Here is a 27,832-nt window from a genome sequence, read left to right as displayed (position 1 = left end):
GCCAGCGAGCCACAGAGCATCACCAGCACCCACACAGCGATGACAGCACGGGGGGGGGGGGGGTAAGGCAGCAGGCGACCAAGCAAGGGTGGGGGACGAGTCAATGCTGGGGTTGGGCACTCCCCAAGCCCAGCACCCAAAGGGGGGCGGGGGGAACACAGCCCGCAAGGCGCAAGGCAGGGGCAGCAAGGGGGGAGGCGAGCAGGAGCCAACCCACAGGCAGGGGCAGAGGCTGGCTCCCAGCCGGGGCAGAGCAGGGGCAGCGGGGGCCAGTGCAGCACCGGGCACCCCCCTGCCCCGGGAGCCAGAGCAGCAGCCAGAGCAGCCCAGCCCTCACCGCCCCCAGCCAGGCCAGGGGCAGGGGCAGCCCCGGCTGGCAGCAGGAGCAGGCAGGGCCCACGGTACAGACCCTGGCTGGGCCCCTGCCCAGGGCAGAGGCAGGGCTGTCCCCAGAGGGAGGGAAGAGCTGATGGAGGCAGCAGGAGCTGGGGGGGGGAGCAAGGGGCAGAGCATCCCCCCACAGCAGGACCCTGGACCGCGAGCAGCATCTCTGCCTGCAGCCGGGGGCAGGCAGGGCTGAGCCCTGCCATACATTCAACAAGAGGGGCAGGGGCTGCCTGTGCGTGGACGGAAGCAGAAAACCAAAGCACTTGTGTGCCCCTGCCCTGTCGAGGAGAGCCGGGGCAGAAGGCACAGCCCTGGGGAGGAGGGAAGTGCTGGTGCCAGGGGGATCCCGGCCCCCAGGGAGAGGGAGGCTGCCCCTGCCCCGGGCAGATCCCCATGAGGCAGCTCCAGCCCCGCTGCTCACACACCCCCAGGAGAGGCAGCCGACGGCACGGAGGTAAAAGCACCGGGCATCCCCCATGCTCCCCGCACCTCGCTCCCCCCAAGGGAAGGCCCAGCTCCCCCGGGCTGCTCAGCAGCAACAAACCCTCCAGCAGCCCCTGCCCACAGAGCGGGGCCAGGTCCCACGGGGAGCCCTGCCCCTCCCAGGGGGGTGCCAGCGGCCAAGGCGCATCCAGGCCAGCCCCCCTACTTGTCGATGAGCCCCCCCTCCTTGAGCTTGAAGTAGAAGAACTTCTCCAGGGTGTTGGCACACTTGCAGTAGTCGCTGTCGGGCGGGTTGTACTCGCGGCAGTTGGTGATGATGCGCTGCAGGTCAGCGATGAACAGCTTCTTGGTGACGTAGTAGCGGTTCTTCAGGCGCTCGGTCATGGTCTTCAGGTCTGGGGGTGGGGAAGGGTCAGGCCCCTCCCCAGGCCTCTGCCGCCGCCCCCCGGCCCCGGCCACAGAACCAGACACCGGCCGAGGGTCTTGACTCATCCCTCTCTCTTCTGGGCTGTCCTGGGGCTCCCATCACCCCAGCCAGGACACCCCCTCCCCAGCACAGAGCCCACAGACAGGGGGGCTCCAGTCCTCCCTCTGCCATCCCGCCCCGGGGGTCCGGGCACAACCACCTACCAATGGGGAAGCGGATGATTTCGTAGTAGTCCGGTGCCTCGGACTTCTTCACCGGCTCCATGAAGGGCCACGCGCTGGGGTGGGTCTGGGGAGAGGGCAGGGGCAGGTTACAGCAGCGAGCGCAGGCACAGGGGTGCCTGCTCCCCATCCCGCTCCCCTGGGTCACCCCACCTGCCCCCCAAGGGCACAGCCCAGGATAGCCTGTCCCAGGGGAGGCAGCTCCGAGGGCTGTCGGGGGGACGGGCACTCTGGAGCAGAGGGTCCCCTCCTGCCTGCACCTTGATCTGGGCCAGGAGATTCTTCAGGGTGTTGTAGAGCTGGTCCGGATCCTTCAGCTCTTTTCTGCAGGACAAAACCAGCACCCGTCAGCCTGAGGGCAGCCAGCCCCTCTCCATCCCAGTGCTCCCACCTCCCCCTCCCAGCGCCGGAGCGCAGAGCAGCCCGAGCCGAGCCCCTGCAGCCCAGCGAGTCCCTGTGCAGGACTGTGAGCCCCCCCTGCACAGCACTCACCCCTTCTCCTTCCCCAGCGGTTTCCATCCCGTTTCTCCTGGAAATCAAGGGTCAACATCACCACGTCTGCCCCACACCCCTGGGCGAGGGAGAACGGAGCCCTCCTGCCAGACAGCCCTTCCCCGCCAGAAGCCAGCAGGACTCACGGATGCCAGGGACGCTCTCGATGGGGATCTGCCGCACGCCCTCCTTGAAGCAGGTCAGGCCAGGGTAGACCTTGCGGATCTGCGCTTGCTTCCTCTCAATCAGCTTCTTGATGATCTGCGGCAGGAAGGAGGGTTGGAAGGGGGGAGGCGCGCAGGGACCGCGGGATGCTCCCGGGAGCCAAACCGTGATGTGGGACCCCACAGGCCCAGAGCCCCAGCTGCACCCACCGCCCACGGCCAGAGCCAACCCTGGCCACCGTAAATGCCACCGCAGCGTCCCATCTCCGCCCCACGAGCCTGCTCCCAGGGGAGATTCAAGGGACAGTTCCCGAGGGCCGACATCCCCACGCCTCTCCCCTGCCTTCAGCAGGCAGCCGGCAGGGGCCAGGGCAGGCAGAGCCTGGCAGCGCCTGCCTGCGGGAGGTACCTCCTTCTGCTTCTTGATGATGTGGGAGAGCTCGGTGTAGGGGATGCGGGGGTTCAGCTCGCACTCCATCAGGGTCGCCCCCTCATAGTCCTTGATGTAGCCCAGGTAGCGGCTCTTGGGGACCTTGATGTCCTTGGAAAAGCCCTAGGAGGGAGAGGGCAGGTGGGAGGGAGCTGGCGGGCAGGAGGGCCGAGGGGAGCCGCCCCGGGGGACGGAGCCCACCTGCTTCTTGAAGTAGCCGATGGCGTACTCGTCCGCGTAGGTGAGGAAGTAGAGGATGTTGTGCTTGATGTGGTACTCCTTCAGGTGGTTCATCAGGTGCGTTCCATAGCCCTGGGGGAGCCGCCGTGAGACAGGGACCCCCCCGGGCCCCCCAGGCAGCCTGAGTCGGACGGGACGCGTGGTGCCCTCCCACCCATGGACACGGGCAGCTGGAAGACGTCCCCAGAGCAACTGCTGCCACTCGGGGCCAGCCAGCGCCGTGCGGGTCTGGGCTACCCCAGGGGTTGGGACACCCCTGTGCTCTCCCAGATACAGTGGGACCACCCTGCTCCCCCCGCAGCCCCCCACCCACTGCCCCGCTTCTCCCCACCCCTGTGCTGTGCCGTGCCCACCACCCGCCTCCCCACTCTCACCTTCACTTGCTCGTTGGACGTGACGGCGCAGAAGACGATCTCCGTGAAGCCCTGGGTAGGGAACATGCGGAAGCAGATCCCCCCAATCACTCGGCCATCCTTGATGAGTGCCAGCGTCTTGTGCTTCCTGCGGGCAGCGAGGCCAAGGGTGAGATGGGACCCCCCGGTGCCGGCTCCCCCCACGCCCCCTGAGCCACGCACGGGTCAAAGACGAGGCGAGTGATGTACTCCTTGGGCATGCGGGGCAGCTGGTGCGAGAAGACGTTCTGCAAGCCCACCAGCCACATCAGGATCTTCTTGTTGGACTTCTGCGAGAGCGAGTTGCCGATGACGTGGAACTCAATGATGCCACGGCGCTCCTCCAGCCGGGCCGTCTCGTCCCGTGCCGCATTTGCCGACAGCAGGCTGGTCTGGGGGGTGCGGGGGGTTTCACTGACCCCAGTGCACCCTCCGCCGGGAGGGCCCACCCAGGCCCCAGCACACCAGGAAAGCAGCTCTGCAGGCCCTGGAGAGCACCGGTGCCACCTCAGTGCCCCCCACCCCGTACCTCGGGGCCCAGCATGGCGGCGGGGTCCGTGATGGTCAGCATGACCTCGTTCACCAGCTCCATGGGGATGTCTCCCATGACACGGATCCGCTTGGCATCTTCCAGCGTCAGGCTCTCGGGCAGCTTCCGCTTCTCCCCTGGGGCGTGGAGCAGAGCGGCACGTCCAGCACCGAGAGGGACCAAGGAAGGTCCCAGCTCCCCCAGTGCCGGGCTCACACCGGCCCTACCTGGCAGGGGCTCTGGGGTGCTGGCGTCCATGCTCGCGGCAGAGCTGCTGTTGCTGAGCTTCTTGCTGAAGAGCGGAGTGGTGGGCACAGCAACGGTGCTGACCGCGGCTGGAAGAGACCAACGATGCCCGTGACTGCCAGAAAGAGGCTTGCCACACCACGATAGCCCAGCCACCGCCACCGGCCAAGGCTCACCCACCACCTCGGCCCTTTATCCTACAGCCCCCAAGCTGGGGGGGCTGCTCCCTGAGATACCTGGGCGAGACACCAGCTGGGCACCCTCTGCGGCCGGCACGGTGAAATCGGCCTCCCAGATCGGAGAGTTCTCACCGTAGATCTCCTCCTCCAGCATGGACAGGAACCTGGCAGGGAGCGGCACGTCGGTCGGCGAGCAGGCAGCGGGGACGCACAGCCCCACACGCGGTGGGGAGCGCAGGCGGTCACTCTCGGTGTGCGAGCGCCCCGAGAGAGGAGAGCCTCTTCAGCGGCCCAGCAGCCACCCCCACGCTGGGCACCTACTTGGGGAAGTGGGTGAGGATCAGCGTCCGCTTCTCCGGCACGAGCTTGTCCTTCTCCACCCGGAACTTCTCCAGCAGCTGCCGGCGGGTGACCGTGAAGATGGACTTCAGGAGGCTGCGCCCGAAGACGTGGGTGGTCTCGTAGCGGGGAAGGCTGTCGCAGCTCTGCGGCACATGGCAGTAGCACAGCCACCTAGGAGACAAGAACACGCTCCAGCGACAGGACTGGGACCGGCAACCCCAGAGCATCTGCATCCCTCCTGGGAATACGCTGCTGGGAGCAGGGACCAGGAGAGCAGGCGTCCGGGGGGTCACGGCTGACGTTATTTGGAAGCAGCCTCCCCACTGGATGCCTGCTCTCCTCGCCTGGGAGAGCTGGGGAGAGGTGAAGACCCTGGGAGTCAGGGGTCAGCCCCACGCAGGGGTGGGAGGAGTGGGCAGACGCCCAGGCTGGCTGGCTCAGACCCCTCCCGCCCTCACCTCGTGTAGTTGACCTTGTAGGTGGCCACATCGTCGTTCTGGGAGCGCTGCCGGAACTGGGATGGCGTCTCCAGCTTCCAGTAGTTGAGGCAGAGCAGGAACATCTTGGAGAGCTCGTACATGGTCTGCCGCTCCTTGGGTGGCAAGTGGCTGAACTTGTACTGGACGAAATTCAGGACTCCCTGGGGAGAGGAAGGGGCGGTGGAGGGGTGCCAGGTGCTGCCCCCCGAAGAGGGAGGGGACCGTGCAAGAGCAGCAAAACGCAGGACAAGTCATCAGTGCAACGCGTGAGCCTGACAGCGGCCTCACCTGCTCAATGTTTGGTTTCTCGAAGGGGGGGCTCCCCAGGGACCCCTCAACCACAGGCTGGCTCATCTGCAGGATGCACTTCCGCAGGAGCTGCGAAGACACCATCGGACACGGTCACTGAAGTCCCAAGAACCAGGCACATCACGAGCGGTGGAAGTGGCAGAACGCTGCTGCGGGGCTGCACCGATTTAGGCAGCCAGGAGGGTGCCGGGGTCCACCTCGGAGCACGCCCGTTTCTTCCCTGGAAACCTCCCTCCCAGGGGAATTCAAGGCCAGGAGAGCAGTCGCTCCCAGGACGGCGTCGGCATTTCAGGTCTCTGGCTGGGCTGGTGGGACGGCTCACAGCCACAGACCACAGCTCCCAGCAGAGCGGGCAGAGGACAAGCAGCGGGACAGCAGCCCCAGCTCCCCGGCAATGCTGAGGGACCCCTGCGCAACGTCCCCAGCCCCAGACGCACCTTGAACAGGTAGAAATACACCTGCTTGGTGTCCGTGTCCTCCTCCTTGTGCACCGACATGAAGAGGTTTTCCACGTCCACCACCATACCCAGCAGCCGGTTGATCTCCTCCTCCGAGACGTTCTCCAGGTGGGACACGTGGTCCGCTGCGGTGGAGAGAAAGCTGCAGTGAGACCGGGGGGGTCAGCACCGCTCCCTCTTCCCGGGGGGGTCCCGGGCGCCCCGCAGAGGGGGTTACCCAGCGCATGGCCGCAGCTCCGGCAGGGCTCGCTCAGGTTGGTCACCGGCTGCTGCAGGTCCATGCGGGGGGCGGTGGGAGGGTTGGGGTTCTTCCAGCCGTTGCACTTGCAGGCATCGTTGGCCTGGGACGAGGGAGAGGACAGGCCGTCACGCAGCAGCCCGTGCACTGCCTCGCGCCAAGGCTGCGCCCTCTCCAGCCAAACAACTCCCCCCGCAAAGTCTCCTCTACCTGTCCCACCACCCCTATTTACCCACCCCAGCGTTCCTCAGCGCCCACCCTGCATGACCCAGCACCCTAACGCTCTCACGTCTCTCCTGTGTGCGGCCCCAGGATCCCGCAGCCCCTGCCCACGGATGTCCTTGCACCTCCCTTACACAACTCAGCACTCTCCTCCTGCGCCCCCCGCGCACGCACGGCCCAGCACCCACTGCTGCATCCCACGCACGGTCCAGCTCCTCCTGCACCCCCAGCCACGCATGGCCCAGCGTCTCCTTCCTGCACCCCAGGCACAGCCCAGTACCCCCCTCCTGCACCCCCTGCCCAGCTCAGCACCCCCCTCCTGCATCCCCTGTCCACGCATGTCCTTGCATCCCTCTTCTGCAGCCCCTGCGCAGCTCAGCATCCCCCTCCTGAAACCTCCTGCCCATGCACAACCCTGCACCACCCTCCTGCACCCCCTACATGCTCCTCCTGCATCCCCTGCCCACGCATGTCCTTGCATCCCCCTCCTGCACCCCCCGCCCAGCTCAGCACCCCCCTCCTGCATCCCCTGCCCATGCACAACCCTGCACCACGCTCCTGCACCCCCACCCATGCAGGTCCTTGCACTCCCCTCCTGCACCCCATCCTGCGTCCCCCACCCATGCATGTCCTTACACCCACCCTCCTGCACCCCCGCCCAGCTCAGCACCCCCCTCCTGCATCTCCCGCACATGCAGACCCTTGACCCCCCCTCCTGCACCCCCTGCCCAACTCAGCACCCCCTCCTGCATCCCCCACCCATGCAGGTCCTTGCACCACCCTCCTGCACCCCTCCTGCGTCCCCCACCCATGCACGCCCTTGCACCACCCTCCTCCACCCCCCACCCATACATAGCCTTACACCCCCCTCCTGCACCCCCTGCCCAGCTCAGCACCCCTCTCCTGCATCCCCCACCCATGCACGCCCTTGCACCCCCTCCTGCACCCCGGTCCCGCACCCCCCGCCGGTTCTGCCCGGTGCCGCTCCAGCCCACCTTGCAGGCCGAGAAGACCCCCAGCTTCTCCAGCTTCTTGCCGCGGGGGAACCCCCGCACTTGCGCCTTGCGCTGGCTCGCCCGCTGCTGCTGGCTCAGCCCGGGCCGCGCCGGGTCGCTGGACCCCGCTCCTCCCGCCGCCGCCCCGCTCCCAGCCCCGCCGCTCCCCGCCACCGTCCCCGGGCCCGGCGGGGGCCGCCCGGGCTGCGCGGCCTCCGGCTCCGCCATGCCGGGCCCGGCGTGCGCTCCGCGCTCACTGCGCCTGCGCGCCGGGCACGCCGGGATCGGTAGTCCGCCGCGGCGGGGGGGGGTGGGGGGGTGGGTCCGGTGCTCCCGGGGCCGGTTCACGCCGCCCGCAGCCCCGGGCGGGAGCTCCGCTCCCGCCCGGGGCTGCGGGCGGCGTGAACCGGCCAGAGAGACTCGAGGGCCGGGCCCGACGGGACCCGACCGCCCCGAGAGCCCCTCCCGGGGCGGTGCTGGGCCATCACTGCCCGGAGGAGCAGCCCCCCCCTCCCTCGCTCCGGTAACCGGTACCGTGCCCGGTTCGGCGACGCTCGGCGCTGCACGGCGCGCTCCGCGCCCCGCAGCCTCTTCCAAATATGGAATGCAGCCCCGCCTTCTCCGCCAAATATGGGGCGAGGCCCCGCCCAACGCGCCCCGCAGCCTCTTCCAAATGTGGAATTCGGCCACGCCTTCTCCGCCAAATGTGGGGCGAGGCCCCGCCCAACGCGCCCCGCCTCCTCACTGTAAACAGGGGGTGTGGCCACACCGCCACGCCCCCGCCCAATTTGGAGTGTGGCCACGCCCCAGCCCCGACATGTGCCCGCCTCCTGCGGTATATATAGGAGTAGGCCCGCCCCGCCTGCCCATTTATGGGAGGCCACGCCCATTTCGCAGCGGAGGGGCGTGGCTTCGCGGCAGGCTGGGCCGCGAAGGAGCGGGCAGAGCCTGGAAGGTGCCAGCAATCGGGGGGGGGGGGTACGGTACGGGACACGCTGGCACGGCACGGCACGGCTCGAACTGCACGGCAGTGTCCCAGCACCATCGCGACGATGGGGGTCGGGTGCCCAAAGGCTGCCCGGGGGGAGGCTCAGGGCCCCCCCCGGCGATGCTCAGCACTGCAGCCCTGCGAACAATCTCCTCTGGCAGGGCAGGGCTGGGGAGAGGTGACAGGGACATGCCCTGTGCCGGCACAGCCCGGCTCCCCGGGCTGCCATCCCGCTGCGTGGGCACAGCCAGGAGCGTTGCAAAGCACAGGGCCAGGCGAGACCAGCAAACACAGAAGCCGGACAAATAAAAGTCAGGAATATTTATTACATATCAAAAAAGCTACATGTTTTGGGCAGAGACCCCCCCACCAGGCGGTCACACCGTCCCCGGCACAGTCCCCACCCTGTGACCAGCAGCTGCCCCAGCAGCCGGGCTCAGCCCGGCTCCGCGCTGCTCCCTGTCACGCCTTGGCCCGCTCGGCTCCGTCGTCGGTGCTGGCTGTCACCTGCGCCACCACCGGCTCCATCTGGATGGGCACGTTCCTCTCTGGGGCGGCCGGCAGGGCCAGCTTGGGGGCCTCGATGCGGAGCTGCCCCTCCTTGGACAGGGAGCACGTCAGCGCCTCGGCGTCCACCTCCTCGGGCACGTCCCACTCCCGCTTCAGCACCTCGTACTTGTAGGAGAAGGAGCCCTTCTCGTCCGTGCTCTGCGTCTCCTTCTGCCCCACCAGCACCACCTTCCTGCCCACCACCTTCACCGACAGCTGCTCGGGTGCAAAGTCCTTCACGTCCTGGCAGACGGAGAAGCCCTCCCCGGAGCCCTGGGTCAGGGCTGCGCTGGCACCCTGGCCTCGCTCCGCGGCGATGCTGATCCGGCTGGGGCTGCTCCCGCTGCTCAGGAGCTGCTCGAAGCTGCTCATGAACTCCCGAGCCCTCTCCATCTCCAGCCGCAGCTCTCGCTCCAGCTCGGCGAAGAGGGCGCCCGGATGCGGCCAAAGGGTGCGGACGGGTCCCAACCACGGGAACAGCGAGCTGGGCGCGGGTGGCATGAAGTGCAGGCGGCAAAGCATCTCTGCTCCCGGTGTGTGCTCCTGGCTCGTGCTGCGGCTTGGCTCCGTGCAGGGGCTGGAGCTGTGCTGGGCCGGGGCAGGGGAGCGGCGGGTTTTATCCTCCCCTGCCCAGGGGTGTGCCCCTTCCAGAACACTCTCTCCCCACGCACCCTCCTGGAGCCATCGCCTATTTTTGAGAGGCTGATTATCCGTCAGCCGAAATAGCAGCGCCTGCTTCTGGGGACGAGTCACACGCCACAAATAGGGAGCTGCAGTCACTGCCAGGAGCTCGGGTTTCTGCAGAGCCACCGTGATGCAGCAACCGCGCGGGCCAGCCGGCCGGGGGGCGAGCAAAGCCCTTCCTGCGGCCCCCACGCTGGGGGCCCGGCGGAGCGCAGGTCACGCTGTGCCAGGAGCGCGTCGCTTTGGCCAGCACGGGGACGGTCCCGCCCCTACAGCAACACGTTCCTACGTCACCCGCTGCCAGACGCCTCTCGCACTTTCTAGACCCCCCCACCCGCCCCGGGGGCCACCGGCCGCCCTGTCCTGGCCCCTCAGCACCCAGCCTGTGCACCCCGCCTGGGGAGGGGCCCACGGGCTGGTTTCTGGTCTCACCTGGGGGTCCCTCCCCAGGCAGCTGAGGGTCCTGCAAACGGGGCGGGGGGCAGAGGGGCTCTCCTGCCTGCAGATGGGGGGGGGCCAAGCCACAGGCGAGGGGGGGAAGGCAGGGAGGAGAGGAGCCCAGCCCGGCTCCCTGCATGGGAAGCAGAAAGGCCACAGACTTTTGGCAGGGGCGGCTCAGGCATCCCGTTCAGAGGCTGAGGTGATGCTGCTAATTATAAGCCAGGAGAGCAGAGCTGCAAGACTAAGGGCGAAGGTATGCTGGGCGCGACGTCAGCGGCGCCTCTGCTCACGGATGAGTAACAAGAATGAGCTGGAACGGGCTGGAAAGAGCCGAGCTCTTCTCCCGGGGATGACGTCATGGGCGGGGTGAGGCCACGCCTCCCGGGACGGGGAATAAAACCCGCGGGCGGCAGGGCCGGGGCAGAGCGCTGAGAGCCAGAGCCAGAGCCCCAGAACCAGAACCAGAACCAGAGAGCCGGAGCACCAGAGCCAGCAGCGATGCTTTGCCGAATGCACCTCGCACCATTCGCCTCCAGCTCCCTGGCCACCCGGCTGGGCACGGTGAGGACCCTCTGGCCGCACGCAGAGACCATCTTCACTGAGCTGCAGCAGGAGATGGAGAAAGCTCGGGAGTTCATGAGCAGCTTCGAGCAGCTCCTGAGCAGCCACGGAGCCACCGCCATGGAGCGAGCCCCAAGCACCAGCGCAGCCCTGACCCAGGGCTCCGGGGAGGGCTTCTCCGTCTGCCAAGACGTCAAGAGCTTTGCTCCTGAGCAGCTGTCGGTGAAGGTGGTGGGCAGGAAGGTGGTGCTGGTGGGGCAGAAGGAGACGCAGAACGTCGATGAGAAGGGCTCCTTCTCCTACAAGTACGAGGTGCTGAAGCGGGAGTGGGACGTGCCCGAGGAGGTGGACGCCGAGGCGCTGACGTGCTCCCTGTCCAAGGAGGGGCAGCTCCGCATCGAGGCCCCCAAGCTGGCCCTGCCGGCTGCCCCGGAGAGGAATGTGCCCATCCAGGTCAGCCCTGCAGCACCACAGCCCGGACCAGCCTCTGAGGACGGAGCCACCAACAAAGCCCAGGTGTGATGGGAGAGGAACCGATGGCCCGCGGCAGGACCGGAGGAGATAGCAGCAAGTCTTGAGTTTTAGCTCGGACAAGCTCCATCAGCAATGATGTCATTTTTTTTCACTATACTGGAATGTTTTTGTATCCAATAAAAATACTTTTGCATAGAACCTGCTTGTGCTCTCCTGGTGTTGATTGATGGGGGGGACCTGGGGTGTTAATTGATGGGGAGGCTGGGCTCTGTCTTGGCTCTTGATGCTAGCAGAGCTGGATGCACAGAGAGGGAAGAACCTCTCTTGGTGCCTCAGGGCAGCACAAAATGGGGCTGACAGCAGACCCAGAGGGAGGGAAGGGATCTGCAAGCACGGTGCTGCTTGGGGTGGGGGGAGGCAGGAAGCTCCCAAGCAGGGAGGGGCAGCCCCACTTGCCTGTACTGGAGCAGAGGCGGTTCTCCCAGGGATGGTTCTCCCACCCTTCCTCACGGTGCTGCCAGCAGCTGCTCCAGCTCCACAGCCCCTCACTCCTTGGCCAACGCCACTGAATGGGAAGATGACTGTGCTGGAGGCCTGGCTTGGTATAGCGTGCCCCTGTTGTAGCCACCCTTTTTCCCCCCAAGCCACTTGGAAAGGGGCTCCTGGAGCCCCCTCGGGGATCCCAGCAGCAGGGAGGGTGAAGCCCATCTCCAGGCACTGTGTGCAACTACCACAAACACCCATGCTCAGGCCCGGGCAGGCAGCAGGTATGCAGGCAGGCACGCCTGTTTGTGCTAAAGCTGCTCCAAGCTCGGACAGCCCTTCCCCATGGCAGCACGGTGCCAGCAGCGAGGAGGCTCTGCTCCGCAGCCAGCAACAGGTCCCCAGCCCTGATACCGCGTCCCTTCCAGCTGAACAGCACATGCTCAGGCAGCAGGAGCAAGTCTCCCCTTAGGGCATCACAGGCTCCTTCACAGAGATGGAGACCAAGAAATGAAGCCCTGTCACCCAGGAACCAAGTACAAGAAGCCAGCAGATGGCAACAGCACCTCACTTTGTGCTCACAGGATTGTTCAGTCAGGATTGAGGAAGCCCTTCTCCAACAGGTCCCTCTCTTGCTGCCCGGGAAAAGTGCAACATCGGTCCAAACCACGCTGGAAGCGATGAGACCTCAGGTGTCCCGCAGAGGCCCTGAGCTCCTCTGGCAGCAGAGCAGCCAGGCTCCCTTGCAGGCACTGGAAACGAGCAGCACCAGGTGAGTGAAGCCCCTTTGAGGCTGCTGGAGCCCACACACCGCAGGCAGCCCGTGCTCCAGCCCGACATCAGGAACTCAGTCACTGAGTCACTCCAGACCCTTCCTGCTTCCAGGATTTTAAGGAAATCCAGCATGAGCAAAAGGCACCAAGACCTTGGATAGAGGATGAAGCCCACGTGAGCCAAGGCTGTTCACACAGACAACTTTATTTGCAGGTACCCAGCAGAACTTTCAGAGCCCCAACACTGCAAGCCAAGGGCAAGCCCAGCCCAGGGTGGTCACAGTTGACTGTAGCTGTGCCTCTCGCAGAGATTCAGCGGCAGCCACGCAGCTGAGGAGAGGCAGCAGGTTCAAGCACCACCACATCACAATCTTCAAGCTCTCCCAAGCACACATGGTGCTGGCCCAGCAGCACACACAGCAGCAGAGCTGCAAGGGGATGCTGTTTTCTGTGTTGACTCCAGGTCTGCCCCATGGGTGAAAGGCTCTGAGTCCATGCAGCAGTGACAGGCGAGCAGCATCTTTCAAGGCCATCATCCTCCAGGGACAGAGCCATTTTGTTCATTAACACTTGAGCACGGTATTCCTAAGCCTGTCCGGTGGTCAAGCTGAGCTCCTCTGCATATTGCTCCCCCCACCTCTTCCCAACTTGAGCTGTAGATAAGTTTCCCTAGAAGTATTAGGCAATTAAAAACGTTTCTATTTACCTCAAACTTCCTTGCACACCACTGCACAGCACACCACAAGCTTGCTGAACCACCTGTAGCCTCACGGTAAGGAGTTCCTGCCTCTCGAGGGAGCTGGCTGCTGCAGGAGCAGCTGGCACAGCCCAGCCTGGGCAGCCCGCAGAGGTGGAGGGCGGGCAGCCCACGCCTCTCCCTGCCCAGGGAGGAAGGCCACGCATCCCTAGGGAAGAGCCAGGTGGTGTAACACCACAAGCAGCCTAGCGCATCTCAGCCTCCAGCACAACTTATGTTCTGGTCCACTCCCCTTCTGGTTTGAGCTGATGAAGAGACATGAACATTGTTGATTATGATAGGTTTATAAAAATTTTTTTTAATCACACAAAACTGAAGTCTGTGATGAAGACTAGGTTGACAGTTCCTCTTAAATACCAGTATGCATAAGACATTGCATTAGGCACTAGGCAGCAGCCAACATCAGTTAGAGTCTGGCAACAGAAGCCATTTTAATACCTCCCTTCATACTTTGTGGAATTACAGGCTTTTGCAATACATATTGTTTCCACTGACAAGTTATCCGAGGTTTCCCCCACCCCACCTCTGTACATCAGTAAACCATGTGTATTCACACTAGAGTAGGGTTAACAACATTAGTGGCATCACAACCATCAAAAAAAGGACAATTTTCTATACAAGATTTTTGCAAAAGTTGCAACAGGATTAGTGCATTACGACAGAACCGGAGATAGAAAAAAAAAAGAGTTGGCATGCTAGAGTCCAACACAAATAAAGACAACAGGCAGCTAGTTGTATGTACTATATTGACAAGATACTGATTGGTTACATGAAGAAACATACAATACAAAATACAGAAGAAACCAGTTTTGCTTCCCTCTGCCCCACCCCAGAATACTCAATTGATTTGGTCAATGAGTGGCTGAAAAGCCAAAGTTTGTCACTATAATGCTACAGTTTAGTGGTTGTTCTAGGCCTATCGTACTGGCGTTAGCCTTAGCTTTTACACACGGGTAATTTTAAACAAGGTTGTCTAGTCTCAATATCCCTTTGTTTCCAATAGTGAACTACAGTACTGTGGGACCTGGGTGCTGCTGGCCCTCACCCGTGGGAAGGGATGAGCTGGCTGGGCAGACACCAGGTCATGCATCCACCACCACCAGGAAGAGGGAAGAACAGAAGTTCATATTAAAAAAGTGACTTAAGACTTAGAATTGAATTAGTATTTGTACAGAAAGGTGCAGGTGGAAGAACTCCCTCCAGCCTATGATCAGAAAGGGATGGAGAAATCACAGCAGCCACCGGCAGCAGCCGCTCTACGGTAAGTGCGATTGTTAGCGTGGATTCCAGTCACGTCATTCGAGGGCTCCATCAGGCAGGAACGGCTGCTCAATTGCTGCAGCACTGGCTCCTGCTAGGCTGACTGCTCTCCTGAAGGTCAACCACCCGATTCCTACCTGGGCCACCAGGAGCGTTCTGGGGTTCATTTTTTGGCAGTTTCTTGGCTAGAAAGAAACAAGACATTAGTAGGTTCCTCTACAGAGGCCAACCTCCTCCCCACTGCAGACCACAGGCTGGGCTCAGCCCTGCTCTGGCCGAAGCCCTCACCTCTTAAGGAGTTTGGGATTGGACGCTGCTAGCAGCGTGAGTACAGCAAACCAACCCCCTTCTAGCTCTGGCTGTCATCAATCCTGCTCCTTCCTTACTCACCACCCCAGATAAAGGCAGAGAGGGAACAGGCTTTGCAAGGCAAAGGCTCCAAACACTCAGGGAGTGACTGTTCACAGAAGTACAGCAAACTGGTCATCCACTGCAGTAAGAGCCTCCAGACCCTGGCTGACATGAGAGCTCCCATGGTTTCCAGTGGCTGCACTGCTGGTGCTCAGAGCTACTCCAGCCACGCTTCTGCACACAAGCTGTTACCTATTGCCATGAAGATTTCATTCACATTCATCGCTGTCTTTGCCGATGTCTCCATGAACAGCAAGCTGTTGTCATCTGCATATGTTTGTGCATCCTACAAACAATCACAGTAGAGTGGTAAAGGCATCCTGCCAAAGGGAGGCCCAAGCAGGCTTCGCACGCTTCACTTCTTGGCAAACGAAACACCGAAGAAACCCTGTCCCACCCCAGGCCAGACATTCCACCCCAGTCCCCTGACCCTGCCTGGCCAGGACAGCTGGGAGACATGCACCACTGACAATACTGCATGGCTGGTGTCCCAGCAGCCGAGCTGGGGTACAGCAGCACAGACTGTGTGAGCCACGTGAGCCAAGGGTAGACACAGCACGTCCCGAGCAGCACACCACCTTGTACTTTGGTTAGCTGGGAGAGTAATACACACTGTAAATGCACCACAAGCAATCCTGTGCAGAGGTCTGAGATAAGAGCTTCTCCTTGAAAGTCTGCCTTAGACAAGGTAAGAGCTGTGAAGAGTAGAGAACAAGCTGGGAATGATTCTTCACACGTCTTGTATCTAAAAGATGCTGTTTCATACACTGCTGAAGACAGCCCCAGATGAGTAAGGCACCAGAAAAGACTGAAGACAGAAGCTTGTGCTCTGTGGGCCTTATTCTCCACATTCATCATAACTGTTACCAACAAGAGCTACAAGTGCTGTGAAAGGAGTGCACGGGAACAGCAGGCTACAATTCCCTTTGAGTGGCATCCTGGGGTCCTCAGCAGCATAAATCTTGACTTCCACTCTCCCTCAAAGCATTTTGCACATAGCCACCATCTCCCCCACTTAAGCAAAAAGCTGCTTTCCTGACTTGTTCAGGTAACAACTGATCTGGATTCCCACTCACCTGGAAGTCCACAGCTCTCTTGGTAGCAAGGTCTGCCTTGTTTCCTGCTAGTGCAATTACAATATTGGGGCTAGCCTGCCTCTGCAACTCTTTCACCCAGTTCTTGGCTCGTACAAATGTGTCCTGGAAGCAAACAGGAGGCAGCAGTCAGGAAGGGCAGCCTCTTATTAATCCACAGTGAAGATATGATTAGAACAAGTCTTTCCTGTAAGAAGTGTTCTGCCTCTACAGCACTTTGTAGCAGGATCCTTTATCAGCTTAGACAGCCTTGGTCAGAACTGAGGAAGAGGCCATTAGCAGTTTTCAAGAAACTCAATACCTGCAGGCAGGCATCTGCAGGGACTCTGAACCCAGACACTCTCCCAGGGAACTCAGAAGCATCAGCTGCAAGCACAGACGCCTCCTCCCCAGTAAACGCACAGCCCTACGCAGTACTCACTGTGTTAGTGATGTCGTAGACAACAATGGCTGCCTGGGCACCTCGGTAATACATTGGTGCCAGGCTGTGATACCGCTCTTGTCCTGCTGTATCCCATATTTCAAACTTCACCGTTGTGTCATCCAGACAGACTGTCTGTGTTAGGAAGGCAGCTGAAAGAGAAGGTGCATGTTTTCCTTACTGCCAGCTGGAGAGCCTGGTAGCAAGAGCCAGGAGCTTGGAGCAGTTCTGCTGTTGCATGGGAGCGAGCAGAAGCCCCAGACAGAGGCCAGTGCAGTGCCGCTTGTCCTGCAAGTTGCAGCTCTGCTGTATCATCAAGCTCCTTGCACACAGGAACCCAAGAGCCACCATGCAGCAGACAGGAAGGCAGCCCTGAGAGCCCAGGCAGCAGCCAGCCACCCGAGCAGCAGCACTGCCAGTCCCTCCCCAGATCACACAGTACAGCTGCAACACCGGGATTAGCTTTGGAGAGCACCACAGTACCAAAGCACCGAGCTGAGCCCAGTTACACTGCACTCCCCAATTTAGTAACTGGTTATTTTCTTGTTCCAGCAAGCATAATACCATGCGTTACAACTAGGATAAAGGCAACCAGCCTCGGACACAGATTGAAGCGGAACAGCAGAGTGCTCACATGGCCCTCTGCAGCAGAGCTTCCAGCCCTGCTTGCCTATGAGCTATACTTCCAGCTATACTTCCACTCCCTGCACAGGTTACTATAGGGACAAATCAAGCCTTTTCTCAGTACACACCTCTAATATTACTGCCCAGAGATCCAGGTGCCAACCAACCTTTCATTGGTGACACCATGCTAATGATCTCAAGTTAAAGAACTCCTAGACCTGAAAGAGCTGCGGAAGTAGTTAACAGTATCAGGCTAGAAACAACCCCAAAATCCCAGGTCATGGTCTGAAAAGATAATTAAGGGCTATAAACCAAGCTGAAGGCCTCAGTTCTAATTAGAAGCAGGAATTCAAGCGCTGGAAGTGAATACGCCTTAGAGGCAGAGCACACAGTTGCCATAGCATTATTCTTTGCTGCGCAGATCGTCATACCAACAAACAAGTTGTAAACCAAGAGTTAAAGCATTAGCTGCTTGACTATTTATAGCAAAAACCCCAGACCGGATTGAAATAACCATTAATACTTCTGATACCCCTGGAGTGCATTAGTGAGGCCAGCATCTTCTAGCCATAGGCATTCGGAGTTGGCACTCACCTCCAATCGTGCTCTCCTGGTACTCGTGGAACTGCCCCTTCACAAAGCGCAGAACGAGGCTGGACTTCCCCACTGCCGACTCTCCCAAGAGAACAAGTTTAAACTGGCAGATTTTGTTTCCAGCGGCTGGTCCATTCGGTCGAGCAGCTCCACCTCGACCTGCCATTGTGGCCTAAGTGCAGGAGTGCCAAGAGCTAAGGTTGCTGCAGGTTCTGCGCTGGGATCCACCGGGAGGCAGGTTGCAACTGGAAGAGGAGGTCAGAGTTAGTATCACGCTCATGGACCAGCCGTACCAGTTCTAGAGGGTGGGTTTGATCTGCAGCCACCATCAGCACAGGCAGGTGGCGATTCCTTCCCACAGTGGAAAGTTATCAGCTGCATGCACCGCAGCACTATCAGGCAGTTTCTGTCTGTCAGCAGCATCTTAAGTCTTCTGAGCCTCCCCTGGAGAAGGGATATTGGTAACACAAGCTTTCCTCCCCACCAGCAGGCCCTCCAGCACTTCCACTATGTGTGGATATTATACACACCTTGCTAGGGTGGGGCAAGTAAAGAACAGCCAGCACACCAATTGGTGTTATTAGAGCTTCGTCTATTAAAACAACAATTACTCAGTTCATGGAGGCAGCTGAGCTTGACCTTTAGCTCCTTCCTCCTCTCCCAAGTTCACAAGGTAGCAACTTCGGACTATCAATGCAATACAGAGATGTTCAAGTGCCCCGCATAAGCTGTTACAGGAAGCAGTCCTGTGTTAGTCCTTCAGATCGCAAGGCATTCAGACAAGGGAGCTTCTATGTTCAGCCTGTTAGTTTAGAGGAACTCGCACCAAGCCATTAAATACTGCATCCTAGAGCCGTCCTGAAGGCCTCTGAACTGCTATGCAAGCAGCCTGCCGCAGGGAGGGAAGTCAGTTGGTAGCAGCCACTCTCTGGGCACAGGCTGCATACTCAGAGACCAAAAGCAACTACTCCCCATCCCTGTTGCAAATGGATACTTACCACCAAACGAGTCAATAGCTTGATCCAAACGCAGAGGCAACACCTAATGCTTCCCACTCCCCACACCCTGCCCCAGCTGCCTCATTGCCCTTATCCCACACCATTCCAGGTCAGCAGGCTACTGGCCACATTCTTCAAATCCAGCTACGCTGAACAGCACAAACAGGTAGCATCACCCACGATCAGAACTGCCATCCCATCTCCCCAGCACTCAATTCAACAGCACCAAATCTCTAGAGCTGTGTAGAAGCACAAAGCCATGGCAAGAGCAGCAAGACAAGCTGGTTTACATCCATAGTTAACCACAAGTGAAGTCTCAGTGCCTTCCTAACCATTTCTCAGACGCGTGCAGCAGAGAACAGGAGTACTTTCAAAGTGCACAGTTATACAGATTTAGGCATATTTCCTGTTCTCATCACAACTCCCACTTCCTGTCAATGATAAATGCTACAACTGATTGCATCTGCTCTGTATCACCACTCTCCCTTCAACTCTCATAACCTAAGCTTCTTGTTGACAGAGATAACTGCAAAAAAAAGCCAATTTCTCCTTGTTCTGAGTGTACCCCCAAGAAAACTCTGGGTATGCTCTAAGTACATCCAGTATTTACCCAGCAAATACCAGATTCCTATGAATAAGAAGCTTAAAACAAGTTGAAATGGGTCTGACCTGGAGCAGCGTTTCCTGTGAACAAGGCTCAGGCCTGCCTCAACACAGAGGCTTACCGAAGAGTTTCAAATACCTGCTTTCCAGAGCAAAGCCTGTCCAGTTGTGACTGCTGTGAGGCTACTTTGTGTCTCAAGTTTCAACTCAATTCCTTAGTTTGATAGGAAACTTACAGCCATTTCAGTCTGAGAGCTCATCTGGAGGGATAGCCCATTAGTGTCATCGGCTGGAGAACATCTTCAGCTTTCAAAACACAAAAGCACTTGAGCATACTCTGACCTACAGAGACATTCAACCTCAAACTGTTTTGGCAATGAGGCAAGTGAGAAGCCCACTGTTAAGCCACTACCGTTCACTGAAGCTAGCAGGTAAGAGAGAAACCATGAGGGGTAACTTCAGTGCAGCGAGATGTTTCAGTAGCCTGAGTGTGAACAAGCCATTGCTTTGAGCGACCAGTCCGGTCTTGGGTCAAGTCAGTGAAAAAACTGCAATTCAGAGCTGGGTCCTCGCAAAGACTAGTAACACTGTCAGAACCCCCACCTCCTCTTCTGAGGAAGGACAAACATTGTTTTGACAGGATGAGAAAGCTTGATAGGAAGCAAATTAGCAATTCCTTTTGCTGGACAGTGAGGAAGCAGCATTTTGCAGCTCTGGCCAGGAGCAGCTTGGTTACCACCAGGTTCGAGAGGCACATCAGCAGCTCTACATCTCTACCAGCCTGAAAAAGTTTCCACCTTTTAGAGTTTCTCCTCTAACCAGAGTCTGCAAGGGAACAGCTTTTGCTTGTTTAACCTTGTCTTAATTTACCAGGGCAGTCTATCAGCAATACGTAAGCTCTGTTGCTGTTTCAGGCTAACATTCTGCACATTAAATGCCACGTGAATCATGCCTCTACTGAGTTATGACCTCCTGAAATATGATAGGGGTGATTCCCAGAGCAAAACAAGGAAATGAGCCTGTTGACATCCTCAAGTCTTAGTGTGACCTATATTTTACAGATCTCAATCATTTTGCCATCTGGTTGTGCTACGTGAACTCACACAGAATTGAGCAAGCATGTCTGTATATCCAGCTCATCATGGAGAGCTACTGATCAGAGCAAGTAGTCAAGCAGCTAGAGTCCATGACCACTTTTAATTATGGAGAATCTGATCATCATCTAAAGATGGTTTGAAGTTTGGCTGCAGGATTATATGACTTCATGTCCACCTAAGACGCTGCCAGATCTTTAGGATGTTTGGCTGGAATTTGTGCAGTTCAGATGACCCTACCTGCAGCCATCTCACTAAGGGTCTCAGGCTAAGAACATACACAAGATCAGAACAACCAGCTTAGTACTTCTCCTGACGTTCACAGGAAGGCCAAATAATTTAAGTGAGCAGCTACCGAAGCTGTAGACAGCGAGAACTCTCCACCACAGGAGGATCACTTTGGCACTTTTTGCTAATGCCAACATCTTTGAGGATTTCTACATTCCTGTCAGAACTCCACTCTGCTGAATGCAGAAGTAACAGCCAGCTAAACTACACAGCCTGGATCTGCGCTAGATCAGCCCACACTGATCAGCAATTATCAGTGTGAGAAACTAAGTACTTTATGCTGTATGAAGCCATTTCTGATGCTCAGGGAGGCTGTCCCCTCTTCCAGCAGAGTGGATTGGGCATGCACCCCTCCCTGCTCCCCAGGAGAACCCTGACACTCAAGCTATGGGTCAGACCAAAATAACTACAGCAATACCATGCAGACAAGTGAAAGCAGCTGAAGCTGCAGCTTGCCATACTAATTCAAGAAGTCAAGACCATGAGAAGGAAGGGTATGATAGGGTACTCTTGTAATCAAGATTAACAAGTATTCATTTTCCTACTAGCTTCTTGTAACCAGCAAAACTCAGCAGCTTGTGATGTCACAGGATCCATAAAAAGGTACATGCTGGTTTGTTTGCCTGCCCTACCCACCTCCTGCTTACTGAAACGCATGCAGGAGCTCTGCATCACACAGCCAAAAGTACCAATTTTTTTTATCATAAACCCTTGGAACAGTCTCTTGTTTGCTTTGAGATCAAAGACAAGTTTCAATGCCTGATGCTGTCCAACAACCAAGAACTCTAGGTCTATCACTTCTGCAGTTTACGCTCCTCTCAACACCTCACCTTTTCGCCAGGATTTGTTGTAGGGGCTTGTACGCTCCCATGAATATTGAATTCAGGAATCTGAGTGCCTTACATGAGAAAGCGCATGCCAGCACTGCTGCATTTCCAGCCTACCCCAGAGCAAGGCACTTCTCCAGAGCTGTTAGGATGCTCAAGAATAGCACGAGAGCTCATTTCAAACAACCCAGCCCAGTACGAGAACCCCAGTCTCCACAGGGCAATTACTATCAGATCCCCATGTTAACCCCTGCATGAGACAATTGCTTCACTGGACTCCCTATCACAGGGAAGTTCCTAGTTTAAGGTGTCAGAAATTCAGAATCTGACATTTTTGCCCTGTGTTCACCCAGTAGCAAGGGCTACTCTGAAAGCTGGTAATATTTAGAAACCCAGTCCTGAAGAATCTAGTTACTCAAGAGGACTGCTTCTACTCTCAGCTATGCAAGAAACCATTTGTTGGCTTGGAATCAAAATACTTAAGACAAAAGCCCCAGTGAAGTATTTATCTTGTTAAATAGTTGACAGCATTACATGAATTTCTTGGCAAAGCAACCCCTGAAGTTACTGAGCAGTTTTGCTTCACCTAACACTGAATGGGCAGCCAGCCACTGCTAGCAGGAAGCTCGTGGTACCTTACTCCCACCCAGAACTGGCAAGCCAGCTTTAGGGCCCAGATTCACAAGCAGCTTCCACAAGCAGGACCAGCAGCAAGTACAGGACCCACCAGAACACACAGACTCCACTAGCCTAGATTAGCATAGCATGGAATGTCAACCTGATTTTCCAGCACATTAATATGATTAATAAGAACAAACTTTGAAAGCCTTACTGCAGTAGGGTCCACACAGCAGAGGAAGGAGTAACAGACCCAGCTCTCACTGATGAGATGAACCAGGAAACAGACTTGCAAATACAGACCTCAGTCCCTCAGCCCCATAAAGTCTGATCAGTTTTAATACTTCATCTTTCTACAGACAACATGCACTTCCCTCCACAAACAAAGAACACTTAGTCTCTTGATCAGTAAGACTATAATCTGGAGCTTCAGTAACAGCTCTAAATTGGGGAACTAGTCATTGCAGTTGTCAGCTGTGCTACAGCCTTAAAATGCAGATTCACAGACCTAAATCAGCCTAGACAGCAGTTTCAGAAGTACTCCTATGGTGTCTACACTATCATAAGTTAAAGTCACAACTTCTCTGTAGAGCCTCATGCCCAAGCCTTCCAAAGCCTTAGGCACACTCAGTTTAATTTAGAGGTACACAGGATTTACATCGGCAAAAAGTTAAATTACTTTTTGTTGGTAGCTACAGTCCTGAGCAAGTGTAGTAGAATCTGTAATACCAGCTCCTTTTCATGCTTTTAATACATGCATCTGCTTCCTGACATCTGCACAGCCACAGCCTCCAAAGCAGCCCCAGAAGCCAGCTGTTTTTCAAAGCAGCTTTTCAAAAACAATTCTATCATCAGAGATTTCAAGGCCACTACCCTGCAGTTACCACTCAATCCAGCGCAGATGCTACATGCAGCTGAGCTAGCAGGAGAGTACAACATGTAGCTACACCCAGCTGGGCAATCCAGGGCCAAGCCAGCAGAAGAGCCCTTTCCATCACTTCACAACACAAGCTGAAGCCTGGTCTTATGAAGGACAGTTGCCAAGCACAGCGAAACGGAGCCATCTTCCTTTGGTCATGTCTAAAGCTAGCTTCACAAAGCCTTTAAGGCAAGACAAACCCAAGAGAAGAGATCGTGACGAAGGCCAAGTTTCTGCTATGTCTCATGCATGAGGCCCTATGGACAGGCTGCTGCTCAGTGCCAAGCACAAGTGGTCAAACTGAAGATCTGATCTGAACAGGCAGCACTGTACTTGGACAAGATCGTCTGAAGTTCAGACCAACTCAGAACTCATTGTTATGTACAGAAAGCTACTGCTCAGTTTGAGACTAAATCTCATTTGCCAGACATCATCTGCTTGACCTAGGCAAGTCAGCTCTAAGACTGTTAAACTACAAAGCCAGGAATACCCATGCATCCTACAAAGCTGACCTGACTCTTTAGAAGATGAGGCAAAGATCACAGCCTGCATGATTGAGTCAAGAAGTGCAGTACTTCGCTCAGCAAAGGGAGTTATGAAGCTCCCTCAAGCCTTCTTCTAGACAGTTTAACCCCATACACATCCCCTCAGAAGGGTTTCCTAGGTTTAAGTGGTTGTCCTTTATCAGGAATTCTTGAAAACATCTCATGAGGTAAAACAACATTACACTTACTGATGCTACCTTGGAGCTACATTTTTTATACTCAGAGTTGAATAGGTATCAGCAACAAGAGTTATTACCATGTTGGTCACACTGGCAGCACAAGGAAGTTCCATGCCTAATCCAGTGGGGGTTTTAATTCTGCAGAATAGCATGACTAATTGCTTTTAAAACTGCAGTCAGTGTCCTATTAGATCACCATAGCTGAACAGAGAAACATGCAGTGAGGGCAGGCTGAGGCGTAGTGCTTCTGCCTGGTCCTCATGTATCAGGAAAGCAACAGGGATAACACTAGAACTCACGTTCTAACCAGGGCCACCAAACCCCCAGTTGTGTTGCCACAATAGCAAGTGAACTCACACCAGATCTGACTGATGGAAGACCCATGAATGCCAGCTTTCAGCACTGCTTCGGTCAAGCTCTACTTAGCTAAGCTATGGAGACAATACAGTTGCAAAGACTGCTTTAAAAAGAGTGGAATGAAAAGCGGCATGAGAAGGCATGAATTGCAGCGTAAGGCTTTTGTGGAAGAGTTACACTTCACCTTCGTTTCACATAAGCTTCTCACTAGTTGAGGTGAGCAAAGCCTCCATATTCCCTGTCCCCACATTAACTCCCTCTTGGGTGTCTTACCTACTTTTAGTTCTCCTTGACACTGCAGGAACTTAGTCCTGTTTCACAGGAGATGAGGCACAGCCAGGTTGAAGGAGCAACTCATGAGTGCTGTCTGGACCAACTACAAATTGAACAAAAGCATCAAGTTTTTAATTCTTCAGGAAAGGTTCTTCTAACTCCTGTTCTTGATATTGTCCACTACTCAGCACACCCTCAAAAGACTCAGCTTAATTTTGACTAGAAGTCCAGCAATATGTGCCTTTAGGTAGCACCTACTATTCTGTGAACAAGAAGGCAAGATCATAAACAACGCAAAGCAGAAAACTGCCATCTTCACTGCAAAAAGAGTCAGTGACCTTCATAATATCTTTTCCAGACTGCACAAAGATCTCTTGCCTCTAGCAGCTCCTTATTTGGAGCTCTACCAAATACAAGCAAACACAAAAACCAGTGTTTTCTTATCTGTTTATGTAGAACTACTCCAGCAGTTCATTCCTGTGCTCCAGGGAAGGAAAGCGTTCCTTTTAAGACTTAGATTAAGCTTTATGCTTCCCCGATACTGTCACTTCCATGAAGGTTCATTGTTTCTGGCTAGCATTTGGAGTGTTTTCATACTGTTACTCTGACGACTTAACAGAACTTGCATAAGAGGACTTCAAACTTCATACCCCAAGGGAAGAAAACAGCTGACTCGACTGTTTCTACATTCTACCCTCTTTTAAGTATGCTGACCAAAATACTTTGGGCTACACTCACTTCATTAGAAGCGTTCCCATTTCATTTCCTGTGTCTGAAAAGTACTTGGCATTCTTTCCCTCTCCCTCTTCAGGGAGATGCCATGACCACCTATCCGCTAAACACGCAGCAGCTTAGGAAGTTAGGATCAAGAGTTGATGACTAGCAGGGCCTAGAGCAATTCTAGAGCTGATTCCTCTTTAGATGCAGAAGAGCTTTGCTGTGATGGAGATAATTCCACTTCTCATCACAACAGTTAAGTTTGGCCAAGCACACAAAGCGTGAACACGTTACTAGACAGCTTTGTTTCAGATGCTGCCCAATCCATTATTGGTTTTGCTAGTAAAGCAAAGGGACCTAAACCCAACTCTGTTCATACTAAAACTAGATAAATGTTTTATTTTACTATATTCTTATCCACACATCAAGCTAGCCTTCCCCTTACTGCTCTCTAGTAACTTAAATCCTTCTCCAGGAGTCCCATTTCATCTTGCCTACCCCTGAAGGGGTATCAGTACCTACTTAAACAGCCTCGAGGGACCTACGCTGCCTGGCACTATCTTAAAACAAACGTAGTCTAAATTAGTCTATAGTATCTTAGAGGGAAAGATTGCCTCTAGAGGTAGATTTTTGCCTTATGAAAGCAGTTGACTGTTCAGGCATACTGTTGAGACTCAAGAGAGGTTCAGTAACTGAGTCTCAGTGCTGAAATCTAAGCATTGCTTCTCTTAACCTTACAGGTCCATATAGACTTGTGCTTTACCTGCTCTCCTCACTCCAAGAACATATTATGACCAACCTTGTCTTGTAGCTGCCTACACACACTATTCTGAATTCTTCACCCTTTTCAGTCACAGTTCTTTCACCTTATTATCAAGTTAAGCTGAAAAAGGTAAGAGACTCTTAGAGTCAAGGCAGTAGCGAATATGAATGGGATATTCCAAGAAAGTTCACTCAGACAGCATGGCACATCACACCAATATGAATCTTTCTTTTTTTGGTCTCAACCAAGCTTCGGAGCCCTGCCTTCAGAGTAGGCTCAGGAGTCCTAACTTAGTGCAAAGCAGAATTGATGTCATGCTATAAGCAGGGCAGCTCAAATATGTGTTGACCCACCACACAAAAAGCTAAGAATAGCAGATGCAAGTTGTTCCACATAAGACTTAAAATAGTAGCTCAGTGCACTCTCTTCCCTCTGATTTCCTTATGTGCTTGGAAACAGTCAAGGTCAGAACTCCGACAGCCATGTACAAAAGCAACAAGCTAAAGGTCAGCTGAGATCGGGTCAACACTGTATTTGGTCTCGCTGGCAGAACGGTTTACAGTGAGACACACAACTAGCTAGCAGAGAGCAACTACGACTGTCAGGGCTCCTCACAGCTCCCACCCAGCCCCAGGAGCTTTAGCAGCACCTTGAGCATGACCAGGAATAAGGTTCGAGCAGCCTTCACAGGATTTAGCACTACAAACCTGTTGCTCACACTTACGCCTGCACAGTTAAGCCTTTGCAGGATCACATACTGACTACAGTCCCAGCTTACATGCAGCAGTCTCTCCCGCTGCGCCAAAGATCCAAGGATGGCCTTGCATCTGCACGTGTCTGGGTCTCCTTCCAGACAAGCTACAAAACTTTTTTGCAGTTCAGTTCTTCGAGAGCCTGCAGCACCACATATTTTGCTTCACAAATGCCCCTTGGAGGGGGCCCAGGGGCTGTGTTTGCCACCAGCAGCAGTAGCGAATAGTCTCCATTCCACTAGAACCTATTTTCAGCAGATAAAGTCACATCCTTCATTTAGGCAGTTCTCTACTCAGGAACCTGGCCAGGCTTTCAGACTTCTAGAGTTTCTGCTCCCACCTCAGCAGCTGACTAGCTACAACAAATCATTATACCACTTCTATCCTTACAGGTGCCACACCTTCTCCAAATTCCATTTAACTTTCACACAGTCATCGCTACGGGACAGCGCTACGAGAGACAAAGGAGCTGGGAAACAGCAGTCAGGCAGATCCAGTGCACCAACAGCAGCACCTGTACTCGCTGCCGAGCCTTTCCTGCTTCTGAAGGAAAACAGCCCGAGGGAGTGCCAAACCTGAGAGCCCACAACGCAGACGTGACATCCTCCTTGAGCTGGAGATCGCCACCTTTGCCGTGTTGATCCTCCCGATGAGCGCAGCTCCCTTCCCCGGTTACAGCTCACTACGAGGCCAGGGCCACACTCCACAAGGCCGGAGCCGCCGGTGCACCGGGGCAGCGCCGCTCTCCCGCCTCGCCAGGACTCCCAGCGAGAGCGGCTCGCCAGGACCCGGCGACGGGAGCTTTGTTTCGGGCAGCCGCGAAGGCCGGAGCCCCCCGCCCCGCTGACGGCGGCGCCGGCCCGCTCCAGACCCCGGCTCCCGCAACCCGAGGGCGCAGCCGGAACGCGGCGGCCTCGCCCCGCCCGGCAGAGCGGCGCCCCCAGGGCTGCCTCCCCCGGCCGGGCGGGCTCCCGGGGAGCCGGGTCTGCGGCGCACGGGCCCAGCGGAGCCGGGCCCCCGGGCCAGGCACCGCCCGGGGCAGGGCTCGGCACCGAGCCGCGCCGGGCACCGCCTGCCCGGAGCCCCCGCGGGCCGCGCCGCAGGCGGCCCCGCCGCGACGGCGCGGGACGAGCGGGCCCCGCCGCCCCCGGCCCCACTCACCGCCCGCAGCGCCGCTCCCCCCGCCGCAGGTGAGTCTCGCAGGCCCCGGCCCTCACTTCCGCCTTTACCCGTTCCGCTTCCGGATCCGCCCACCCCTTCCGCTCCCAGCCCGCCGGCCACAGGCAGCGGCGCCTGCCAATCAGCGGCGCCCCGCCCCGAAGAGGCTCCGCCCCCTCGCGGACGCACCGCCTCACGTGATGGGCGGCGTGGCTTCAGGGCGCACCTGTCGCGGGGGGCGATGGGAGCTGTAGTCCGGGGGGGGCGCGGGAGTCGCCGGCGGGGATCTGGGAAAGGGGGGTCCCGGCGCGGGGGGCGAGCGGCCACCCTGGGCAGGCCCCGCGCAGCGGCGGGGGAGCCGCGGGCAGAGACTCACCGGAGCCGGGGCTGGAAAAATAGAGCCTTTATTTCCCGTTGGGGCGGGGGGCGCGGG

The 27,832-nt window shown here is 57.0% G+C and overlaps 4 protein-coding genes across 6 annotated transcripts; 1 reads left to right on the top strand and 3 right to left on the bottom strand.

Annotated features, from left to right (window-relative positions):
* Positions 1-55: 55 nt before the first annotated feature.
* KAT2A (lysine acetyltransferase 2A) lies at positions 56-7,444 on the bottom strand. Its single transcript, XM_072886025.1, has 18 exons — positions 7,195-7,444; positions 5,957-6,080; positions 5,719-5,864; positions 5,261-5,350; positions 4,952-5,133; positions 4,473-4,664; positions 4,209-4,315; positions 3,954-4,061; positions 3,727-3,863; positions 3,381-3,589; positions 3,180-3,306; positions 2,767-2,877; positions 2,545-2,688; positions 2,118-2,232; positions 1,972-2,008; positions 1,740-1,803; positions 1,462-1,546; positions 56-1,226 (listed from the first exon to the last, which is right to left on the bottom strand). Exons 1-18 carry the CDS (start codon positions 7,420-7,422, stop codon positions 1,033-1,035), a joined length of 2,400 nt encoding a protein of 799 aa, XP_072742126.1. The 5' UTR covers positions 7,423-7,444; the 3' UTR covers positions 56-1,032.
* A 1,055-nt stretch (positions 7,445-8,499) lies between these two features.
* Positions 8,500-9,685, bottom strand: LOC140662497 (heat shock protein 30C-like). The gene has a single exon (XM_072886007.1). It carries the CDS (start codon positions 9,251-9,253, stop codon positions 8,645-8,647), a length of 609 nt encoding a protein of 202 aa, XP_072742108.1. The 5' UTR covers positions 9,254-9,685; the 3' UTR covers positions 8,500-8,644.
* Positions 9,686-10,263: 578 nt separating this feature from the next.
* Positions 10,264-11,089, top strand: HSPB9 (heat shock protein family B (small) member 9). Its single transcript, XM_072886008.1, has one exon. It carries the CDS (start codon positions 10,355-10,357, stop codon positions 10,937-10,939), a length of 585 nt encoding a protein of 194 aa, XP_072742109.1. The 5' UTR covers positions 10,264-10,354; the 3' UTR covers positions 10,940-11,089.
* Positions 11,090-12,346: 1,257 nt separating this feature from the next.
* On the bottom strand, positions 12,347-27,490 carry RAB5C (RAB5C, member RAS oncogene family). Of its 3 annotated transcripts, none has more exons than XM_072886080.1 (6): positions 27,403-27,490; positions 17,309-17,553; positions 16,091-16,242; positions 15,652-15,774; positions 14,768-14,861; positions 12,347-14,349 (listed from the first exon to the last, which is right to left on the bottom strand). In XM_072886080.1, exons 2-6 carry the CDS (start codon positions 17,472-17,474, stop codon positions 14,234-14,236), a joined length of 651 nt encoding a protein of 216 aa, XP_072742181.1. In that variant the 5' UTR covers positions 17,475-17,553; positions 27,403-27,490; the 3' UTR covers positions 12,347-14,233. The 3 variants fall into 3 exon arrangements, with proteins under 3 accessions (XP_072742181.1, XP_072742182.1, XP_072742183.1); XM_072886081.1 differs by lacking the exon at positions 27,403-27,490 and adding an exon at positions 26,817-27,102; XM_072886082.1 differs by lacking the exon at positions 27,403-27,490 and adding an exon at positions 24,010-24,091.
* Between the last annotated feature and the right edge of the window lie 342 nt (positions 27,491-27,832).

Source organism: Ciconia boyciana, chromosome 22 (assembly GCF_034638445.1).
Source record: "Ciconia boyciana chromosome 22, ASM3463844v1, whole genome shotgun sequence".
Classification (NCBI taxonomy): Eukaryota; Metazoa; Chordata; class Aves; order Ciconiiformes; family Ciconiidae; genus Ciconia; species Ciconia boyciana.
Note: the sequence above shows the minus strand (reverse complement) of the source record. Positions and strands in the feature narration are given on the sequence as shown.

What these genes read in the sequence shown, in the direction of transcription:
- KAT2A (XM_072886025.1), bottom strand. Translation starts at nt 7,422, where the DNA reads ATGGCGGAGCCGGAGGCCGCGCAGCCCGGGCGGCCCCCGCCGGGCCCG. An exon ending in AGAAACCAAACATTGAGCAG is followed by an intron (nt 5,134 to 5,260) that starts GTGAGGCCGCTG and finishes TCCTCTCCCCAG; the next exon opens with GGAGTCCTGAATTTCGTCCA. An exon ending in CCGCCATGCTGGGCCCCGAG is followed by an intron (nt 3,590 to 3,726) that starts GTACGGGGTGGG and finishes CGCACCCCCCAG; the next exon opens with ACCAGCCTGCTGTCGGCAAA.
- HSPB9 (XM_072886008.1), top strand. Translation starts at nt 10,355, where the DNA reads ATGCTTTGCCGAATGCACCTCGCACCATTCGCCTCCAGCTCCCTGGCC.
- LOC140662497 (XM_072886007.1), bottom strand. Translation starts at nt 9,253, where the DNA reads ATGCTTTGCCGCCTGCACTTCATGCCACCCGCGCCCAGCTCGCTGTTC.
- RAB5C (XM_072886080.1), bottom strand. Translation starts at nt 17,474, where the DNA reads ATGGCAGGTCGAGGTGGAGCTGCTCGACCGAATGGACCAGCCGCTGGA. An exon ending in CCAGGAGAGCACGATTGGAG is followed by an intron (nt 16,243 to 17,308) that starts GTGAGTGCCAAC and finishes CTTCTCTTTCAG; the next exon opens with CTGCCTTCCTAACACAGACA. An exon ending in TGAAATCTTCATGGCAATAG is followed by an intron (nt 14,350 to 14,767) that starts GTAACAGCTTGT and finishes GTTTCTTTCTAG; the next exon opens with CCAAGAAACTGCCAAAAAAT.